The sequence below is a fragment of the Papio anubis genome, chromosome 1 (assembly GCF_008728515.1).
Source record: "Papio anubis isolate 15944 chromosome 1, Panubis1.0, whole genome shotgun sequence".
Classification (NCBI taxonomy): Eukaryota; Metazoa; Chordata; class Mammalia; order Primates; family Cercopithecidae; genus Papio; species Papio anubis.
The window spans coordinates 108,005,092-108,027,220 of NC_044976.1; the positions used below are offsets into that span (position 1 = coordinate 108,005,092).

The 22,129-nt window shown below is 43.1% G+C and overlaps 1 protein-coding gene across 3 annotated transcripts; it reads right to left on the reverse strand.

Annotated features, from left to right (window-relative positions):
* Positions 1-5,592: 5,592 nt before the first annotated feature.
* Positions 5,593-22,097, reverse strand: GNAT2 (G protein subunit alpha transducin 2). 3 transcript variants are annotated; one of them, XM_009214751.4, is made up of 9 exons: positions 22,012-22,097; positions 15,129-15,299; positions 12,837-12,879; positions 12,417-12,558; positions 10,955-11,112; positions 8,615-8,743; positions 8,277-8,406; positions 6,448-6,601; positions 5,593-6,046 (listed from the first exon to the last, which is right to left on the reverse strand). In XM_009214751.4, the coding sequence occupies exons 2-9, from the start codon at positions 15,244-15,246 to the stop codon at positions 5,856-5,858; spliced, it is 1,065 nt and encodes a 354-aa protein (XP_009213015.1). In that variant the 5' UTR covers positions 15,247-15,299; positions 22,012-22,097; the 3' UTR covers positions 5,593-5,855. The 3 variants fall into 3 exon arrangements, with proteins under 3 accessions (XP_009213015.1, XP_009213005.1, XP_031507503.1); XM_009214741.3 differs by lacking the exon at positions 22,012-22,097 and adding an exon at positions 21,815-22,001; XM_031651643.1 differs by lacking the exon at positions 22,012-22,097 and having other exon boundaries at positions 15,129-15,459.
* Positions 22,098-22,129: the final 32 nt, after the last annotated feature.

Consider the following 22,129-nt stretch of genomic DNA (forward strand, 5'->3'; position numbering starts at 1 on the left):
ACAAATAACCTCAAAATCACTAGTGAATGACCTATTTTTTCCCGAGAAGAAGTACCATTTGTACATGACTTAAAGTGCCTTCTACCAAGAAAATTACTGAAGACTGTTGGGTCACATAACATTCCTACACTTTGGATACAGAGTATTTAGTTTTATACAAAATTAAGACAACAGGAAACCTAGGATGTCCAAACATTTATTTCATTTATTTTACTGCATTTATGAAGTGAAAATTGAAAGATACACCAAATTAAAGATAAAACCCTGTGACAGATAACGGTATATGTAATAACATAAATATTTATTTACACTTGGTAGAGAAAGCAAAGCTAACTAGCTCTAAACTAGAATGAAAGTCATTTTGAAATGGGTAAGGGGGTACATAAGGGGAATGATTGAGTCACATGTAAAAGCCTTTGTATGCCCAGTGCTAGTGTTTTTCTGAAATTCAGTGAGAATCACAAGGTACCAGAAATAATCAAATATTAATAAGTATTGATACACTACTGGGATAGACGTATCTCAGTGTACTAGCATTCACTAAGCTGTAAAATCTTTGACAGCAGGAATATTAAATTATGAACAACCTGGTTTATCTGTCTCCTCTTATCTTTTACCTCTCTCTACCCCCAAAATTCTCCTTGGGTTATCCAGACATTTTTACTAAGAGGCTTATTTATATGTAAGAGAGATTTCCAGTAGACATAACAAAACACAAGAAATTACCTGTTCTGTTTATTCTTGCTCATGTAGGATAAAGGTCCTGAGACCTCTTAGAATCTTAAGAGGTTGGCGAGTTGTTTGGAATGCTGGGTTCTGGTCTTTTCTCTGCTTCCAACTAGCTATGGAATCTTGTGTATTCTTTCAGTCTTACATCGCTCATCTGTTATCTAAAGAGGGACTAAATTATTCCTTCCTGCTGTGGTATTCTGTGGCTCTCATCAAATAGAAATAACATATTTGAAAGTGCTTTGTAAATGTTATGATACTCAGGATTATACTCTACAGGGAAAAAAAAAAATCATAAGGCAGCACCAACAAAGGTATTCAACGTAGCTAGTGGTCTTTTACAGCATTACTTTGCCTATATTCATTTTGAAGACCTGAAATGAAGTTAAACTACAAATTGCTCTAAAATTTGTGAAGCAGGGTGAAAAGGTCTTTGCTTTGTTTTAAATTTAAATCCAGCTATTTTCTGCTTATACTAGTGATTTTTCATGGCAAAAAGAAAAGTTCCCTTCTGCAGTCTCCAGTGTCTTCTGACCTCACAGAAATGTCTTCATGCTTTTACCTAGCAGGACCACCAGAGGCTCTGTCACACTTGCAGTCCCTGGCCCAACACCGAAATCCTGCTGGAATCTGTGCTCCGGGGGCTGTGCCGGGTAGAGAGGGCAGTGGGAGGTAAGAGCTCTTCACCCTTCACCACCTTCTCCACCCAGCATGGCCGGCACACTTTGGTCTACGGCACATCTCCAAGTATAGAGTGGGTTTTGAATGTTGTTATGTCTCACTGTGGGGATGGGAAGGAATACTCTGATTTGGACTATTTGGGGGTACATGTGAGTGGATTTTATTATCAGAGTAGGAGCTGTTTCAAGTGAACATGTCTTTTATGTTGCTTTTAAGACAACTTTTATGCCGCTTTTATCCATTCTTCCTTTTATCCACAGAAATACAAATTTCTAATTATAGTGTATTTTTTCTATTTTTAAAATTGTGATAAAGCATATATAACATAAAATTTGCCATCTTAAGTATACAGTTCAGTGGCATTAAGTACATTCACACTGTTGCACAGCCATCACGATCATCCACTTACAGAACTTTTTTCATCTTCCTGAACTGAAGCTCTATACGTGTTAAACAATAACTCCTCATGCCCTGTCTTCTTTCAGCCCCTGGTAACCAGCATTTTCCTTTGTCTCTATGAATTTGACTATTTTAGATACCTCATATAAGTAGAATCATAGTATTTGTCCTTTTGTATCAATCATTGTATTTTTGTCTAAAAAAGGAAAACTTTCAGATTTATGTGAAATGTAATGTAATTTACATTGGATTTATTGTAAGTAATGTCTCTTTAATCGTGCTATACTAGGGAAGTACATTATAGTCTCTCCCTCTAAGAATATGAAGAGGAAATTTTGCCTTCAACAAACAAGCAAACTTAGTTATGTTTTTGTGATTTTATGCCATTTTCATATTCTATTTTGAGATCTATTTGTCTTAGCTTGGAGATGGTTTTGTTAAATGTCCATGATTTAGAGATGGCATAATGAAAAAATAACCAAGAATTTGGTTGGGAATGGGAGGAGCCTAGAAGAACGAGAAATTGGCTTTGATTTTATAGTGTATGGTGGGCTGTTGGTAGCTGGACGTCACCACAGGCTTTGGATTCAGAAGACCTGTTTTGGAGTTCTAGTTCTGCTACTGCCTAGCACTGTGATCTTGATGAAGATACTCTTCCTCCCTGGGCTTCAGTTTTCTATCTATAAATTGCTAGTGATGGGGCTGGAATATTTTGAAGTTCGTTCTAACTTTAGCAGTCTTAAGAATTAAGGTTGCAGTGCCAGAAAATAGGGTTAAATATTTGTTTCTGATCTGTTTACCAAAAAAAAACTTGATGGCTTAAAGTAAATAAAAATTCAACAGTATAGTGTAAATTTAAAATGAGGCAAAAGGAGAAAGATAATGACAGCAGAATATATGACTTACTTTTTATTTTAATCTTACAGCTGTTTTATATAAGAACTTTTCATGAATACAGTCAAAATGTCCATGAGATAAAAATAAGCTATTTATGAAGGAAAAGTACAAATGCACTTTTTCTCTAGCTCTAACATGTAAGGTTTGGGAATAATCGTTGGCCTGACAAACAGTTAAGCTAGGGTAAGGGTGAATGCCTCTTCTGGAAGCCTATCAAGAGCATCAAAGTGAAGTCCTCTTACCTTTAATCACGGGAGAGCCCAGTCTGGACCAAGAGTTTGAGAAAATTATTTTGACTTTGTTCTAAGGTAATAGGTGAATGGGTGCTCAAGGGCCCCTGTTGCATTTCATGTAGACTTGCCAGAAGAGTTTTAGCTTGAAAACATCATAAGATGAATATAGGCAGATCCCAACCTCAGTAAAAAACAGCTATATAATGTTGCTTTAAGTGCTACTGTCTTATCCTCTATCCTCCAAGATGAACGCTTTACATAAAGTTTGTACAAGGTGGCTTGTGTGAGTTTGTTTATAAACCAGTTAAAAGTTGGGATATCCACCAGCTATCCCAAAAGAAGGGGACTAAATACAACCCTGTTTTAGTCTGCTAGAGACTTGTCTTCTGACGGAAGACCTGTCCCACTGGCTCTGCTTCTGTACTAGTACTATAAGGCAGGTTCTGTGTGAACATTAATAACCAAGGATCCTGAGTTAGACTTATAGTTGGGTCGATACCCAATTTGTACCTAGATTGAAAGACCAAGGAAAAGTTAATAAAATAAGCAACAATCTAGTACTATGTGAGGGAAAGTAGGGCTGTCCTATATGGAGATGGAATAAATGGGATAAATTATGTTTGGGGCCTGAATAGACAAGAGCATAGCTGTATAGTGAGGGTTCTTAACCTGGGGCTTCAGAGCTCCATGAGTCTACAAAGAGACTATTTGATATGCTAGTTTTCTTTGTAATTCTCTGAATTTAATTTTATGTGTTTAAAAATATGATGAAGAGAGGTACATGGTTTCATCAGACTGCTGGAAGGATCCATGATACAAAACAGATTCAGAACTCCTATATGTTGAGTTAAAGTGAACAGGTTAGTAATGGTTGCAGCATGATATTCAGAGTAGTTCCTGAACAGCTCTTGAGTATGAGAAGTCTTTCCTAGGTTTTTTGTTTTGTTTTGATTTTTTTTGAGATGGAATCTCACTCTGTTGCCCAGGCTGGAAGTGCAGTGGCATGATCTTGGCTCACTGCAACGTCTGCCTCCTGGGTTCAGGTGATTCTCCTGCCTCAGCCTCCTGAATAGCTGGGATTACAGGCATGCCCCACAACGCCTGGCTAATTTTTGTATTTTTAGTAGAGATGGGGTTTTGCCCTGTTGGCCAGGCTGGTCTCGAACCCCTGACCTCAGGTGATCCATCTGCCTTGGCCTCCCAAAGTGCTAGGGTTACAGGTGTGAGCTACTGTGCCTGGCCAGGTTTGTTCTTTGGCTTGTTTTTTCATCAGCAGTAGCCAGAGTAGTTTCTCGGATAATTCTCCCAAGCTGCTTTCTTTTTAGGAAATCAGAAAGACTATTAAATGAATTTAACTATTAAATGAACTAATTTAGCTACAAATTTGTTCTTGTGTATTTCAAGCTTATATGGCTCTCTAGTATTAATATTGCTAGTAGCAGCCTAAGTGTGAGTGGGTGTTTCTGGCAAGGAGCAATTTCCATTTTAATTGACATTTTCTTCTATGTACTAAATTTTGGATGCCAAGAGCTTTCCTCACTGGTAGTTGTAAATGCTAAATCTATATACCTAACTTCATCACCTTCTGTCAAGATAAATGCAAACTGCATTTCCCCTCAAAGGAGTTCAAAGGAAAACTTGTTGGCGTGTTTGGGGAGATGTTGTTTTCATCCACGATCACATGGACCCAGCTGCAAAGATTTTCAGTGCCTAAAACAAGCTCACCTGTCTTGGTTCTTCTGAAACATGTAGCAGTTGAAATGAAAGTTTAGAATTGTTCCCTTGTTCCAAATTCTATGACAGAGAAGCGGCAGCAGCACAATAATTAACACTGTAAATAAGAGTATTTGATGTCCTCTAAGTTTATTCAGAAAGTATCTTCTGTAGCTAAGAAACATTTGTAGAGATAAAGGTCTGTTTGATAGGGGCAGAGGGATAATCTTTGCTTAATAAAGATGATCGTTTTGGGATGTGTGCCTTAGAAACTAACAAACTCGCATCTTCTATCCAGTGATCCAGATCTCTGAGCTAAGGCACATAGAGGTCTGTTAGTAAAAAGGGAATGGCAGGTTTATTTAGGTTTGGTTAATACTAGTTTTTTACAGACTATAGGAAGCCTTGCTATTTTGCTTGGAATAGTTTGTTGCAGTATTTTATTCTAAAAACCAGGTGTTGAATTTAATATATGGCAGCTTTTATATAGGATTTATTTCTGTGACCCTAAACACAAGCAGTTTTCTTTTTTCTTTTTTTTGAGACAGATTCTAGCTCTGTTGCCCAGGTTGGAGTGCAGTGGCGTGACCTTGGCTCACTGCAACCTCTACCTCCTGGGTTCAAGCAATTCTCTTGCCTCAGCCTCCTGAGTAGCTGGGATTACAGGCGCCTGCCACCATGCCCAGCTAATTTTTGTATTTTTGGTAGAGACAGGGTTTCACTGTGTTGGCCAGACTGGTTTCAAACTCCTGATCTTGTGATCCGCCCACCTCAGCCTCCCAACATGCTGGGATTACAAGCGTGAGCCACTGCGCCCGGCCTGCACAAGCAGTTTTTACGTGCCTTCCCTTCAGTTATGTTCGTGCTCCTCAGAATAACCCTGTGAAGTAGGCAGGGAAGTCATCTTCATTTTATAGTTGAAAGACTCAAGACTCAAAAATAAAGTATTCACATTTTTGTATTAAGTTGGAAAACCAGTACTGGAACCTGGGGGGTCTTCTAACTACTGGCCTGTGCTCTTTAAGCTGCACTAGCTATCCCACTTTGAAAAGAATGTATGAAACACAGTTGCAGTCATGTATACTTCATCTCCAAAGAATGGATTCATTCTTCATGTCATAGTATATTGACTATAATCTTCTGTTTTTAATTACCCAGATTCCAAGCCTGTTTATAGAATTTATACCTGAGGAATGGTGAGGATTAGAAGAGGCCACAGTCCTTGAGGTTTTCTTTGATGATAATATCTGTAACTGCATCAAACACAAATTTGACATTCTGTGTATCTGTAGCACAGGTCATGTGACTGTAGATTTCTTTGACATCTTTTCGCATATTGAGGTCAAGGAACTGGCTCTTGATGTAATTCCCCGCATCATCATAGGAGTTGTTACCTGGTTTTCCAGAAAAATAGTGAAAAAGTAGAATAAATGAACCCTTGTTAGTTGCTGACTCACTTTAGGTGATTGACTTGATCCTTAAAATGTAGACAACAGCAGCTGGGGGCCTGTTTTTGGAGGGAAGGTTCTCGATTACACTCCAATGTTTCTCACTTTAGTTGAAAAGAAATTGAGGAGAGGTGTCTCTCCACCTTTGGTTTTTAGTAGGTATCATATGAAGTCAGTGGCTCTCCTGCATCTAATCCCTGCTGTATTCCAGAGAATCTGAATTTAAACCCTGTAACTGTGCCCAAGGTTTTCCCTTAAGTTCTTTATGTCACCTTAGCCTAAAAAATGAGACAATTGCCAGTCACTACTAAAAGGCATTATTATTATTTCCAGCCCCTGACACTTACCATCATACTCTGGAAAACAAATGCTGAGATGGACTTTCTTGATTTTTTCCTCAAAGAGATCCTTCTTGTTGAGAAAGAGGACGATGGAAGTAGCCGCAAAGAACTTGTGGTTACATATGCTGTTGAACAGATGCAAAGACTCATGCATACGATTCTAGTAAGAGGAAACACCATTGGAAATATCAGATTTGGCTTACGAATAGCTACCTACTTCCTGCTCTTGTTCCCCTTGGAGAGACCAGTGCTCCAAATGTAAAAAGCAAGACAGAGAACAGCTTATCTCTTTTTAATGTACCAGAGTAAAGCCAGAGAGATGTGGGTTCGTTCTAGTTCCCTGTCTTTTTAATAGCTGTGTGACTTGTGGAAAATTATTGAGCTTTTTCTGAGTCTGTTTTCCTGTCTTATAGGGTTATAATGAAAGCTAAATGAGATTGTATATGTATTGTGTCCATGATAGTGGCTGGCATATAGGTCTATAATATGTGTTATGCAGATCTTTAGCAGCCAGGGTGCAACTGAGAACTTGACATTTTATAAGTAGTGCTGATAATGGGTTGAAACAGGCCCAAGTTAGCATGTGCCCATATGCATCTCCAGGATGATTTTGATAGGCTTCTTTCATGGGGTCCCAGATCTCAGTTTGGGCTACTTTGGTCCTGTTGCCACATGGTGAGGGTTGGAGAATTTCCCAGTGCCATACCACAAGCATTTCTGCTCTCTCATTTCCTTCTCTGATTGCTACTTAGAGAGCGAGAAGTCGTGCTATATATCTGCAGAGGCTGCCCATTGCCCCAGCCCAGCCTGCTTTTAGGGAGCAGGTCTTTAGGATTTTGAAGTATGCTATCAGTTGACTAGAGTTCAGTCTACTTATCTAATAAAACAAGAACAATCTCATTTGTGGCTTTTCCCCCCCATAATACTCCTGTACAACCCTTTAAGGGTCTTACAGACTTGGTTTATAGACTTTAGGGTTAAAGATGGAAAGTCTCTTATACTTTAATCTTTAGGGTTAAAGATGGGAAGTGAATAGCTCTGTAAGCCATCTTGGTTAGATGATATTCAGAGTGCCCTAATGTGAAGTTAAAACTACAAGGGGAAGGGAAGAGAACAAGCTGTGGCAAGGGATAGGAGTATCCCTTTCATCAGCAAGCTGTGGACCTCCATTTGTAAGCAGATGCTTGGGTGAAATTAACGTTTTTCACGCCTCTAACCTTTCTCACTTCAGAGAAGGTAACTGGCTGGGCTCTAACACTTGTGCTGTAGAACTCGTGTCCTACAGAATTCTACAGGCTAAAGAGAACCACTCTTGGGTAGTCTTCCAGCTGCCAATTTAATTGGCATGAGAGCTGGTCTGCCAGTCTCTCCTTACTCCTATGGACAGTACATTTTTAGCCTTCTAAGTGGGGTTACTAGTTCAACCCCTCTATTATGTTGCAATGAAGATTCATATATGCTATTTTCTCTGTTCTATCATTTTCATCTCCTTCCTTAGGCAACTTGGGAGAGTACTAAGTGTAACTCCTTTGCTTTGCCTAGTTGATGGTCCCTTATCTCTTTACATTCAATTCCTCTTACGAGCTTTGTGATGTCCAAGTGATACTTCGATGTCTAATTTGAGACCAAGCTCACTCTCAGTAAATTTGGAGCGCTAAAATGCTAACCTAGAACCTGCAGAAGAAGTTGTTTTTCTAGAATTATTTGCATGAGACATTGATTGGTCTGCTAGACTGAAATTACCTAAGTTGGGCAGTAGAGTGACACAAGACTTAGAGAAAGGCTCATGGGGAGAACTTGTTCTACCAAAGCTGCTTGGTGCAAGGGCCACTCACCACTTCGTCATCTTCCACCAGCACCATATCATAGGCACTGAGGGCTGCACAGAAAATGATGCAGGTGACTCCCTCGAAGCAGTGGATCCACTTCTTTCTCTCTGATCTCTGCCCTCCCACATCAAACATCCTGAGGGAAGAAGCAGCTATTTTCATAGGTATGCCCAGCATCTGACCCATAGGCCTTTGATGTTCACCCCATGAAGTGGGAGAGGAAAAGGGGGAGAAGCAGAACAGTAATTTAGATTAGGCTTCACCAAAGGCCAAGAGGCCTGCCTGTGCCCCTTTTCGGGATTTCACACGTGTATCCGAGGTGCCCCAGGGAACCATGCACTTACCTGAAATTCAAGTCTTTGACAGAAAACTTGGTTTCAATGATGCCCGTGGTTTTGACTCTGGATCGGAGCACATCTTGCTCACTAGGGAGGTACTCAGGGTCTGTGATTCGTTCTAATTGGTTCAGGTAGCTAGAGAAAAGTGATTAGCATCAGTGACAAATTTTCCACAGATAAGGCTAAGAGATGTAAAAGGTATCTTACCCAAAGTCACACAGCTAATTTGGTGATAGAAAGCAGGACTAGAAGCCATACTGTTAAATTTAGGATTCTTTCCTTTAAACCTTCATAAGTCATTAACTAGAGGAAATGGGGGATGGACTGAGGAACAAGCCCACTTGTGGCTGGGGTTCCAGCACATTTAAATCAAGTTAGGTAAGTTTTCCTTGGGTTTCCCCTGACTGCAAGCTTTTGTAGATTTTGGAATGAGATTTAGTGGTTTCAGTGGGTGCTAAAAGTTCCATCAAGAGGCAGTAAATTGAAAGAGACTTTAGAGACATGAACCAATGCAACACATGGACTTTGTTTATATCCTGAATCAAACTGGGGAGGAAACATTTGAGATAACCGGGGAAATTTGAACACCAATTTGGTGATATTTGATGCTATTAAAGAATTGTTAACTATTTGGGTGTGATTATATTCTTTTTATAAAAAGGGTCAATATTTTAGAGATTCATAATGACATTTTTAGCATGAAATGATACCTGGAATTTGCTTCAGAATAATCCAGTAGGGAATGGAGGTAAAATGAAATAAGATTGGCCATGAGTTGATAACTGTTGAGGGGTAATTCATTATATTATTTCTACTTTCGTATGTTTGAAAGTTACCATAAAAAAGAAAAAGTTAGTTTTTTAAAAGAAAAGGCAGGAGGAAGGCAGATGTGAACTGAGATGACTGAGAGGAGGAGGGAAGCACAAGTAACACAAGTGCCTGCTGTATGCCAGGCATTTTAATGTGCAGATTCTCGTTTAAACTCCTAAGCCATCAAGTTTCATATCCCCATTTTACAGATGGAGAAATTCAGGAGAATTAAAGACTTGGCTAGGGTCAAGAGAAATTGTGGTGTATTATGAAAAATATTCAGCTTTGTAGTCAAGCAGCCCAATGCAAATGCAGTCTCTGCCATTTATCTACATGACCTTGGGCAGTTGATTAACTTCTCTGAACTTCAGTTTTTCATGTGTAAAATGAGGCTAATTAGAAAGGTACCATCTACCTTAAAGTCTTATTGTGGCCAGGCGCGGTGGCTCAAGCCTGTAATCCCAGCACTTTGGGAGGCCGAGGCGGGTGGATCACGAGGTCAGGAGATCGAGACCATCCTGGCTAACATGGTGAAACCCCGTCTCTACTAAAAATACAAAAAACTAGCCGGGCGTGGTGGCGGGCGCCTGTAGTCCCAGCTACTCGGAGGCTGAGGCGGGAGAATGGCGTGAACCCGGGAGGTGGAGCTTGCAGTGAGCCGAGATCGCGCCACTGCACTCCAGCCTGGGCGACAGAGCGAGACTCCATCTCAAAAATAAAATAAAATAAAATAAAATAAAGTCTTATTGTGTAGATGGGTAAAGGGCCTTGAGATGATATACACAGCACACCTAGCAGTGACTTGGCTTTGAGTGCTCCAGGAACAGTAAGTGATAGCATTATTACAAGATTAGGAGACAGATGGTTAGGTTAAATAAACTCAGGTTTGACTTCAAAGTCCATACTTTTCTATGATCCCATACTGTCTGAGGTAGGATTGATAAATTATGTCCCTTATCTTTTTGGAAGCAGCTTTGCAATGATGGTACTAATTCCTGACCACCTTCCTTTGGTTTGCCCTCGTAGTTTGTGTCCCCTACCTTGGCATCCTGACATAAGATGCTCCAGGTGTAGGAGACTCATTTCTGCTTAGTGGCCTAAGTAGATCTTAGATTACCAGATAGAAAATTCTGCCCTGAAAGAGCCATCATGAATCACATTACTCCTGGGAGAGTGTATGACAGAACTGCAGGGCTATCTTAGGGTTTTGGAAGGAGAGGCTCAGTGTACACCTCAAGAGAACAGGGCTGAGGGCTATGAGGCAGAGCACCTCTTTTGAATTTTGCATCTTTAGCCTTGTAGGCTGTAGTGAGCCAGTGTAAAGCAATATAAAATAGTGACAACTGTGGCAGATCTCCCCATAGCATTAAATTCAAAACATTGCTGAAAACAGATCCACAGGCCGAATTCAGTCTGGGTCTCCAGCTTTCAATGCCTGAAATTTTGGGTTGGGTGAAATTTCTCCCAACCAGAGAGAAGACTGGCTAGAAGATTGCTTAAGCATCAACCCACCCTCTCCCCAGTCAAGAGTCTTACTAAGATGCGGAGTCATTGAGCTGGTATTCTGCAGCTCTCTCGAAGCAGGCTTGCACCCCGCCATCCTTCCACAACCTCCTAATGACCTCCACGAGCTCTGGAGGCATGGTTCCCTCCTCAATGGAGTCAGCCAGGTTGTTGAGCTGTCGCCCATCGTCCTGTAATGCAGAAACCTGGTTAAGAACTTCACAGGAGTAATAGCTTTCCAAGAGGCTTCTGGGAAGACTGCTGAATGGAGCATTTTACATTACTACAAAGACCTAAGATGGAAGCAATCTGCAGTGAAGATTCTATGTAAGAAAACTACTGATTAATTTTTGAGTATGCTCCCCAGATGCAGAGGGTGGCACTATACCCAGCCCTGGGATGTGTCTAAAGCAGGGCAGGGGTCCCAGGTATTTCCTCTCTGGAGTTTCTGGCTTCCATCCTTAGTCTGAAAGTTTACTGCCACAAAACGTGGGTCCTCTGCTGCAGAGAGACTGGGAATGTAAAGGCCAGATTGACCATGAAATAGACAAGATAGAAGACAGGGACCCATCACCTTTGTTCTTCAGTGATTTAAAGCTAGAAAAAGGCCAATACTAGAAGTAGGGATTTCACTTACAAAAGTTCCATGGCCAGGAACCCAAGGGTAGCAATTTAAATGTAAAATAAAGTAAAAAAGCAGAGGAGGCTGTGAGCAGCTTTATTTTGTAAATATTTCTTATAAAGTAGGGCTTGAGGCCAGGCACGGTGGCTCACGCCTGTAATCCCAACACCTTGGGAGTCTGAGGCAAGAGGAGTGCTTAAGGCCAGGAGTTTGACAAAAAAAAAAAAAAAATTGCTGGGCGTGGTGGTGCACACCTGTGGTCCCACCTACTGGGGCTGAGGTGGGAGAATCACTTAAGCCTGGGAGGGTGAGATTGCAGTGAGCCATGATCACACCACTGCATTTCAGCTTGGGCGAGAGAGCAAGACCCTGTCCCAGTAAAAATAAAGGTGGAGGTTGCTTACTTCTCCAGGACTGCATTAAGAGATTTGAAATTCAGCAGGTGGGATTTTAGTTACTATTTTTCTTTTTTTTTTTTTTTTTTTTTTTTTTTTTTTGAGACGGAGTCTGGCTCTGTCACCCGGGCTGGAGTGCAGTGGCCAGATCTCAGCTCACTGCAAGCTCCGCCTCCCGGGTTCCCGCCATTCTCCTGCCTCAGCCTCCCGAGTAGCTGGGACTACAGGCGCCCGCCGCCTCGCCCGGCTAGTTTTTTGTATTTTTTTTTTTAGTAGAGACGGGGTTTCACCGTGTTCGCCAGGATGGTCTCGATCTCCTGACCTCGTGATCCGCCCGTCTCGGCCTCCCAAAGTGCTGGGATTACAGGCTTGAGCCACCGCGCCCGGCCTATTTTTCTTACCCATCTTTCCATATAGTTTGTATGTTTCTTCTAGCCTTTCTGCTTCCACCCTTAACCACATAATAGTAACCACATACCGCACAGCTTGATTCAGCATAGTCGATGCCCAGTGTGGTCATGGCCCGGATGATAGCCAGGATGGACTGCAGCACATTTCCATAGATGATAGCCTTGAACTCCAGGCATTCTTCTGGTGAATAGCCATCCTGGTGAATGATCCTGCAAGGGGCAGACACTCTGTCTTTAGTTGGACCTCAGTAACCAGACCTAAGGGATTAGGAATTTGGGGGTATTTAAGGGGTCATAAGAATCCTATCTCTCTGTTGCTACTGCTTTCTCAAAGCGGAGGGTAGGGGCAAGAGGTACAGATGAGGGGCATTGGAATCAGATCCTTTATACCTGGGCTCCTTGAGGCTAAAGAGCTTTTCACTTTGAATACCTCCACTGGCTGACTTCTTCACCCTATCCCAGTGCTTTGGGGCTTTGTTGCTACTCACTTCATCTGTTTGACGATGGTGCTCTTTCCTGACTCCCCAGCACCTGGAAGGAAAAATGCTTGTGCTTTCGATTTCCACCAGTTCTCCCCAGCCTTCCAGGAGATGGCTTGGGAGAAGTCAGAGCCACTGCTTGCTTGGGGGTCTTGTTAGAGGAGAATACATAGGGATGACTGCTGCCCTCAATTTCTGGCAGGCTTGAGCTTAGGCCATTCACCCTGGATTTAGAGCAGTTTCTTAATTTCAGTACTAGTTAGTTTGGGCTGTCTCATGCATGGTAGGATGTTTAGCAGCATTCCTGGCCTCTACCCACTAGAGGCCAATAGCACCCCACTTCCCTAGTTATGACAACCAAAAGTGTCTCCAGACATTTCCAAATGACTGCTGGGAGTCAAAATCTCCCAGATGTAACAGATACAGGGGCAGTCCTTTAACATTTCTCCTCTGTGCCTATTTTTGACTCAGGAGAGTGATCTTGGGGTAAGATTGGAGAGAGCTGGATCATTTCACCAAAATACTATATTTTCATCACCTTGCCGGTTCCCTTTTTTTTTGAGACAGGGTCTCAGGTTTATAGCCCAGGCTGGAGTGTCATGGCAGGATCTCGGCTTACTGCAGCCTCGACTTCCCGACTTCCCAGGCTCAAGTGATCCTCCTACCTCAATCTCCTGAGTAGTTGGGATTCCAGGCGTGTGACATCATGCCCGGCTACATTTTTTTTTTTTTTTTTTTTCTTTTTGAGACAGTCTTGCTCTGTCTCCCAGGCTGGAGTGCAGTGGTGCTATCTTGGCTCACTGCAACCTCTGCCTCCTGGGTTTTAAGCAATTCTTCTGCCTCAGCCTCCTGCATAGCTGGGACTCTACAGGCGCATGCCACCACGCCTGACTAATTTTTGTAGTTTTAGTAGAAACAGGGTTTCACTGTGTTGGCCAGGCTGGTCTCAAACTCCTGACCTCAGGTGATCCACCTGTCTTGGCCTCCCAAAGTGCTGGGATTACAGGCGTGCACCACTGCACTCGGCCTATTTTTTTTTTTTGTAGAGACAGGGTTTCACCATGTTGCTCAGCCTGATCTTGGATGGGACTAAGTGGGTTTCCTTTATTGACTAAAGTGTCCTAATGTCCTCATTCACACTCTGCTCTCCCCATCAAAAACTTATACCTTTAATACTGAGTTTATACTACCCTAATGCCTCGACCTCCTCCCATTTCGCCTGTGCTTGTTCCCTCTAAGCAGCTTATCCTGAATCTAGAAGAAATCTGCTTAGGCTTAAAAGATCTCTCAGTGGCCCCACCATCTCTGTTTCCCCCTGCGTAACCTCCTGGGCTCCTTAGAGTCTGGGTCCAGCTTACAGAGATATGCTCCTTTAGTGTGTCCTTACGACTGTGCCACAGATCAGCTGGGGGAAAAGAAGGCACCTTAGCCTAGTGCGTCAATTCCCAGATCCCTTATGAGGGCTTGGAAACCCAGCTCAGGCATCCAATCTTCTGCTACATAGACCCCACCTGCTCCAGCTACCCTACTTCTGTGGTACCAGTGGTTTCTTTTCCTAAGCCACATGTCTCAAATGTTCTTGTCTTGGTTTTATTTACAGCCATGATCAATTTCCCTGACAAACTGAGGTGCTTTTATTTTCTCAGCACAGACTAGTGATCTGCTTAGGAGCTCATCAAGTTGATGAACCTTCCATCTGGCAGGGGCTTTGAAGGTGGCTATTGAATAGAGAGCCAGGAAGGGACTGCTATACATAGACGCTATTCCTCCTCACTCAGGGCCCCCTGCTTCCAGAATTTTTACTGCAAACAAAAAAAACCACTATACTTTGGCAAAAACCAGTGGGACTATCTCTGGGCCTGTTGGCACTGACTGTATATTGGGACTTGTGAGCCTGTTGGTGAGGGAAGGTCCTGTTCTCTTCTGATTTCTTGGCTTAGGGTTCTCTGACTGCAGATTGGGTACAATGTGCAAGTCCAGGGTCCTTGAAGCCTAAAGGATGTGTTAGGTTTGGTTAGATTTGGAAATGGGAGGGTTCATGGTGGCCCTTGCACTATTCCTCACTCAAGAGTAGAAAAACTCTGGAATAGCCTTGGCATTCTGGATCCCCTTGGGGTGGCTTTTTAGGCCCCATATTAACTCAGCTCTAGATCTCCTGATCACCTAGCCTGAGACTGTGTAGAGGAGAGGAAAAATGACCTGCCACCCCTCCTTCCCATGGGGTGAGGTAGAACCCACTGACCCTTCAGGAAAGCAGGAAGGACCCCTGCCTTCTCTGGCTCATCTTCCCATCTCACTCACCCAGCAGTAGCAGCTTGACAGTCTTGGCTTCCTTATCAGCATCTTCCTGCAGCTTCTTTTCTAGCTCCTTGGACCTCTTGGCCAGTTCTTTGTCCTCAGCACTGGCTCCACTTCCCATCTTTGCCGTCTTGTCACCTTTTTCAGGCCCCTAAACCTTTCTCGTAAGGTTTCCTGTATGTGAGACGGAGAGAAGGAAAAGAGTTGGAATTGAGTATCCCAACTTGGCTCCCCTAAAAGCTGGTCTATACAAGGTCAGGTAAGAGAGCAGGCTGTAGGGTCTTGTACTCTGCCTACATTGACTGAGACTCCCTACTCCAACTGGAGACCTACTTCTTAGTCTGGGGATTGTAGCCTTTATATCTAGCAATGTGATAGGTCAAGCCAATTAAGAGCTTTGTCAATATGGCAAGGGGTAAAGACTCAAATGTTTATGTAACTAGGGAAATGATCTGCTGGGTTCTGGGAGAAGGATAGGATGCACAACCACTTCCATCCTTTAAGGGGCTCATCCCCTGAAAGTCTCTTGCTTCCTTGGATTTATTTGCATCATAGAGCTAGAGATTACGGGCACATAGGTAGGAAGCATTCCTTATGTTGAGTCTCCAGATTATGAGGTCTTGGTTTCAAGGGCTTCAGGGTATCAAAGCATACTCGTTTACCATAGGCTGGTCCTGGCAAGGAAATTTGTTTTGGGTGGTGCCCTTCCTTGGGAAGATTAGGAATGTTTCAGGTCCCACAGTGGCTGCTGCTCCAGGAAGCTACTAGCATTGCTCCTTTGTACTGGCCCCTCTCTTTGTACTTCTGTTATTGGCACTTATCATTTCATATTGTATGTCATTTTACAAATCTTTTCCCTCACTGCATTTCTCCCCCTGGAGCTCAATGGACCAAATCTGACTCATCTTTGAACTCTCAGAACCTGTAGTTTGTTCGTGGATCAAAAGGTTTGGTGAATGAATAAATGTAGAAAAAGGGTGTATGGTGAAGAGAATGGGGTTGCTTCCCTTCGGCCCACTAAAGCCAGCTGAGTCCCAGCTTCACTTCATAAGTGAACTTTGCTGGTATTCAGTGTGGGATTTGTGCTGCCTCACACAACAAACTCTGCTTCTTTGGGAAATTGGACTCCAGACTCTGGTTTCTCAAAGGTCGGGGCAGCTCTCTCTCCCTCTGGCTCTCATCCCAGCTGCCCTTTCCTGGGGGAAAAATGAGGGTGCGGTCTAGTAACTGCCTCACAGACATTGAGGACTCCACAGGTTGTACTTCTCTATGCCAGTTATTTCAGCTGACTTAAATGAGTCTTGCTGGCGGAGCGTCCTCGGGTGGAGATGTTTTAGAATTTTGCTGCCCAAAATGCGGATCAAGAGCCAGCAACATCAGATCACCCAGAAGCTCATTAGACATGCAGAATCTCAGGCTTTAACCCAGAACTTCTGATTCGGAATCTGCATTTTAACAAGATCTCAGGTGACTCTAAAGACATTAAAGATTGGGAAGCACTGCCCTCGGGAAACTTTTTTCCCCTCAACTTGCCTAATCCTAAGAATCAGCTGGGTTGCTGGTTTCTGTGTGTCTTCAAGTCTTAGGTGCCACTGACTAGAAGATCACCCTGCTTTCTGAGATGTTAAAATAGTGTACATGTTTTTAAAGGGTATGTTAGAATCAAACTCCAGAGCCAGAGAAAATATTTGAAGCTAATACAGGTAGTTATTACGCCTGTGAAGTTTGAAAAACCCTGCCCTGAAACAGTTCTCAACTTTTAGTGTACAGTAGCATTTACCTGGAGTGCTTTTTTAAAAATACTGATTAAATTGGTCTGGAGTGCAGTCCAGGCACAAGAATTTAAAAACATCCCCAGCTGATTCTAGCGTACAGCCAAGGTGGAGAACTGAGCTCGAAGGATGTAATTTGCTCTTTCATTTGAGAGCTGGACTTGTGCAGCAGTGGCCAGTTGGGACTGGGATGGTCAGGAGTAGAATCTAGGTCTCCCCGCCTATCAGGTACCCTGAGCCATAGCTAATTATCTTCCTCCTTCACACCACCTTTCAGTGACTGTACAGGCTGATGGAGAAATAGGCAGCTGCTGAGGGGCTTTCCGTGGTAGCCATGTTTTCCCATCAAATTGGCAAGTGCTTATTGATCTAAGGGAAAACAGGAGAGTCTCTTTGAAATTGTGACTATCTTGGAATCTTCATTATAAGGTTTCAGTAATTATACCCCACTGCCAGACGTGCTGTAGCCTACCCACAATACCGGTAACTCACACTGAGGCCAGAGCTATGCTGAAGGCTACACTGTTCAAGGGGCTGCCTGGAACTATTAATAATTATTATGTTATAGTTATTATAATAACTGCTGAACAATGTAAGTGGCTCATAACAGTTAATTCTCACAATAACTGCTATCATCCCCAATTTACAGACTAGATTAACAGAGACTTGAGAGTTAAGTAACTCATTTAAAGTCGGCTGGGCACAGTGGCTCATGCCTGTAATCCCAGCACTTTGGGAGGCTGAGGTGGGCGGATCACCTGAGGTCAGGAGTTCCTAGCCAACACGGTGAAACCCTGTATCTACTAAAACTACAAAAATTAGGCCGGGAGTGGTGGCTCATGCCTGTAATTCCAACACTTTGAGAGGCCGAAACGGGCAGATCATCTGAGGTCAGGAGTTTGAGACAGCCTGGTCAACATGGTGAAACCCTATCTCTACTTAAAAAAAAAATACAAAAATTAGCCGGGCATGGTGGCAGGCACCTGTAATCCCAGCTACTTGGGAGGCTGAGGCAGGAGAATCACTTGAACCCAGGAGGCGCTGCACTCCAGCCTGGATGACAGAACAAGATTCTGTCTCAAAAAAAAAAAAAAAAAAAAAAAAAAAAAAAGCCCAGCATGGTGGCATACATCCAGCTGCTTGGGAGATAGAGGCACGAGAATCGCTTGAACCCGGGAGGCGGAGGTTGCAGTGAGCCGAGATTGCACCACTGCACTCCAGCCTGGGCGACAGAGTGAGACTCTGTTTCAAAAACAAAAAAACGAAGTTATATGTCCTAGTGAACAGACAAACCAGTGATCCTTCTTTCTATTACTCCCACATAAGTAGCCAGAGAGAGAAAGCATGGGCAAATGCATGAACTCGATAACAGCAGCCCTTGTTAAAGGAACCACTAACTTGTTTCACACACAGGGAAAGTGGGCTCGTTCCTTTTTCTACTGCTACCTCTGCAAACTTCTGTGCTGCTTCTGCTTTGTTCCCTAACCTACTGGGTGGAAGTTCCCCATTCTCACTGGAAAGCTGAGAGAGGGAACTGCTAGCCCTCGCCTGGCCTGAGAACACAGATCCATTACTGTGCATACATCATCCTGATGCCCGTGACCTCCTGCCTCTGCCTCTGTTGTCAACTCTGTGCCTTTGTTGTAGCTGTTCCACTTTATGATCACATTTAGGGACAGTTTCCTGATGAAGTAAGTAAGGTATGTAGTGCTATTTCCATTTTTGAGGTGAGTGAACTGAAGTACAGAAAAGTGATCCTCACATTAATAAGCAAGGTAGTATCAGAAGCCAAGCCAGAGCTCAGTTGTTTTGATTCACAGCCCTTTATAACCATATCATCTTGGATGAAAAGTAAATCACTGTTTCTCAGTGATTTGGGCATGTTTCCTGAGTTAAGGGATCTGTCTGACATCCGTGGTAAGCCTTGTCTTAAGTGAACTGTGGGTAAAGACTTGTCCCAGATGGAGTGGGAGGATATGAAGGATGAGAACTACCTTCAGGACCTTCCAGTCCATAGGCAGAGGTGGGGGAAATTCACAGAGAAACAAATTAGTGAAAGGGATACTGCAGTAGTGCTGGGAAATTCAGAGCTGTTTAAGACCTAGCATTCACCCCTGGTAGGAAAGGCAATTAAACACACAGCTGACTGTCTGACAAGTTCTATGGCAGAAGAAAGAAAAGGGTGATTGTGAAATGAACAGACTTTCCACAGAGAAGCAGAACAACAGTGGAAATGGGAGATTAGTGTTTTGGGGAAAGGAAAGAGCATGAAAAAACAGGTAGAGGTACAAGGTACAAGGTGTGCTCAGAGAAGACCTGGACTTTGATGTGACTGGACTGGAGTGAAAGGTGCATGGAGTGGAGGGCTGGGAGGTGAAGATAAGGACAAGAAAGGGAAATTGGAGCCAGCCAGTGAAGCGCCTTCAATGGCAAGGGGTTTGGCTAAAATCCACTGGGGTCTTATAAACAAGTACAGATGGAAACAGCTGCATGGTGCTATAAACACAATGCTGGGTGACTGAGGTGGGGGGTAGAGGGAGCTGGCTGCTAGGAGAAGCTAAGAAAGCAGAGCTGAACAGCTTGTTTCTAGAAGGGCCTAGGCATAAGGTATGGTTTGGGAAATTGCCCTGGCCAAGGACCTTTTTGGAGATGCAGATATTCTCTCCCAAGTTTAGTATCTGTGAAGATTGTTCTGGCCTAGCTAGGGAGGCTGACATCACAGTGAGCTGAAGTCCAGAAGTAAAGAAAAGCAGTTCTTCAGAGAAACAGGAGTGCACCATCGTTAGGGAGCTGGGATTCCAGGAGGGTCAGTTAAGGAGCCATGTGGGGAACAGGCTAGGAGGGGAGGAAGCTGTGTTTGGAGCTAGGGAAGATCCCAGAGGCTCAAAAGCAATGTTAAGGCCTCAGTGTGAAAAAAGCCCAGGCCATAGGATGACTCAGGCCTTTATTTCCCAAGCTCTATTCTGCATAGACAATGAAACCTCACTGTGATTCTTGCTGGTATTGAGTGGGTGGAGGGACTGATGCTTAACTGTAATCAGGGCCGACTTCCTAGCAGCGACAATACACCAGATGACCTGGAAATAGGGGAGGGTTGTAGAGTGAGGGGTGTGTTGCAGATCGGACTAGGGGACTAGCATAAAGGGACTAATGAACTGGTTTGCCTGGGCTGGGTGGAGGGCAAGGATTGCCACCTATTGGCTGCTGAGGTAGGTAGGTCTGCATTAAGCAGGAGGCTCAAGAGGCCTGGCCCAATGCAAGATACTATCTTTAAAACTATGTCAACATTTGCATCTTATCAGAAGATACATGACATTCTATGTAGTTACATGGTGCTTGATTTTTGAGATTCATTTTATTCATTCTTGAGAGTCCATCAGCCTCAAAATCCCTCAGGGCCCCAAGACCAATTCAGTGGGCCATAAATGTAAACAGAATAGTTTAAGTCTGGGGTTAAGACCCAGGGAAGTCTGGGTTGGGGGGACTGTGGAGTCAATTATGGATTTTTACCGATTTTTGTTGATTTCTAGTCCCTTGATTATAAAAGTTATGGGTATGTATTATAATTTTCAAAATGCAAATAAATAAAATATAACCCATAATTCCACCACTACAGATAATCATTGGTAAACTTGTTGGTGTGTTTCTTTTCTACCCATGTATATCACATAAGTAGGACCATTCTGTATATAGTGTTTTGCATCCATTCTTTTACCTAACTTTATATTGTAAACATTTCCACATCATTAAACATTTCTCCAAGAACAATTTTTAATGGCTGTATTTCATGGTATGAATCTTCCATAAGCATTCCCCTACTGTTGGGCCTTTAAAGTGTCTAACTTTCCTACGCAATACACATTGTGGTGCTAAGCAACTTTTTGCATACATATTTTTCTGGCAGCTCTTTTTAGAAAAACTCCAGAAAATTGATTACTGAGTCAAATAATAAGAACCTTTTTGAAACTTTTGATTATATATTACCAGATGGCTTTCAGAGAGATTATATCAGTGTTCAAGGCCACCAGTAATGTGTGTGCACACGTACGTGTGTGTGTGTCTCCCATCTCACTAACTATACCCTTGCCACCTGCATTAGTGTTTGTTTTTTTGTTTTTTAGTCTTTGCTATTTTGATAGGTAAACCTGGTTATCTCTGTTCTCTTTTTAGTTTTATGGATTCTGTGTGAGGTGAAGAGGCCAAGTTTTTTTAAGTTTGTTCAGGGAACAGTAGACAGGGATCAATGGAAGTGGCACCAGATGCAGGTGGAGCACAGGGTTCAAAGTCCAGAATCCAGCGTGGGGAGAGAAGAGGCAGGCAGAGTTTGGGAAGGAACTCTGCTGTGGAGGTGGTGAGAACTGGGAGGAGCCAGACAAACAGCATTAGAACAACTGGGTTTGGGGGGCAAAGGCCTCCCACAAGAGGGAAAATAGGGAAGAGATTAATTCCTGCTAATGCATTTAATTATATTCAGTGAAGTCTTAGGGACTTCCCTCCACAAGTTCCCTTTAGGTCGGATTTTCTACCCCTTGGCAGTGGGGATGCTTGTTGGATAGGATGTCTGCAGACCCCAGAACGGCTGTAAGTGAATCAACCTGTGAGTGTCAATAGAGAACCAAGGCCAAGGCTAAAGCAATGGTAATAATAAAAAAGTGCTAACTACAGGCCAGGCACAGTTCTAAGCAGTTAACTTATATTAACTCATTCATCTTAACCACCATATAAAGCAGGTACTCTTACACTCATTTTACGGAAGAAACAGAAGCACAGAGAAGTTAGGTAACTTGCCCAGTATCAGTCAGGAAGTAGGTGAAATCTGGATTTGAACGCAGACATTCTGGCTAGAGTTAAAGCTCTTAACCACCAAATACAGAAATGTGGGAAGGGGAGCCAGAATTGCAGGGCACAGCCTCCTACCTATGCCGGCCGGAAGAAAACAGACGACCAGGTGAGATTGCAGGGGCAGGACTTCTGCTTAAAATGAATCCTGGGACGATAACAACAGCTACCTTTCATTGGGCCCTGACTTCGTGCCAGGCACTGTGTAAAGGGACTTTACGTTTAATCTTCACAGTAACCCTTTTGAGTGAGGTACTGTCATTACCCCAACTTACGGATGAGGAAGCTGACGCACGAAACTGGCCCAAGATCAAGGGTCAGCTCAGGCCAGCCCTACCGCGGTGTGGCGGCTGCCCACGTGGCGCCCAGGAAGAGAAAAAAATGGCGAGGCGG

Excerpts from the sequence above, each read along its gene's own strand:
- GNAT2 (XM_009214751.4), bottom strand. The coding sequence starts at position 15,246 with ATGGGAAGTGGAGCCAGTGCTGAGGACAAAGAACTGGCCAAGAGGTCC. Across the intron at positions 12,880-15,128 it reads TGTCAAGCTGCTACTGCTGG|GTGCTGGGGAGTCAGGAAAG; the intron begins GTGAGTGAGATG and ends TTTTCCTTCCAG. Across the intron at positions 8,407-8,614 it reads GTCAAAGACTTGAATTTCAG|GATGTTTGATGTGGGAGGGC; the intron begins GTAAGTGCATGG and ends TTCTTCCCTCAG.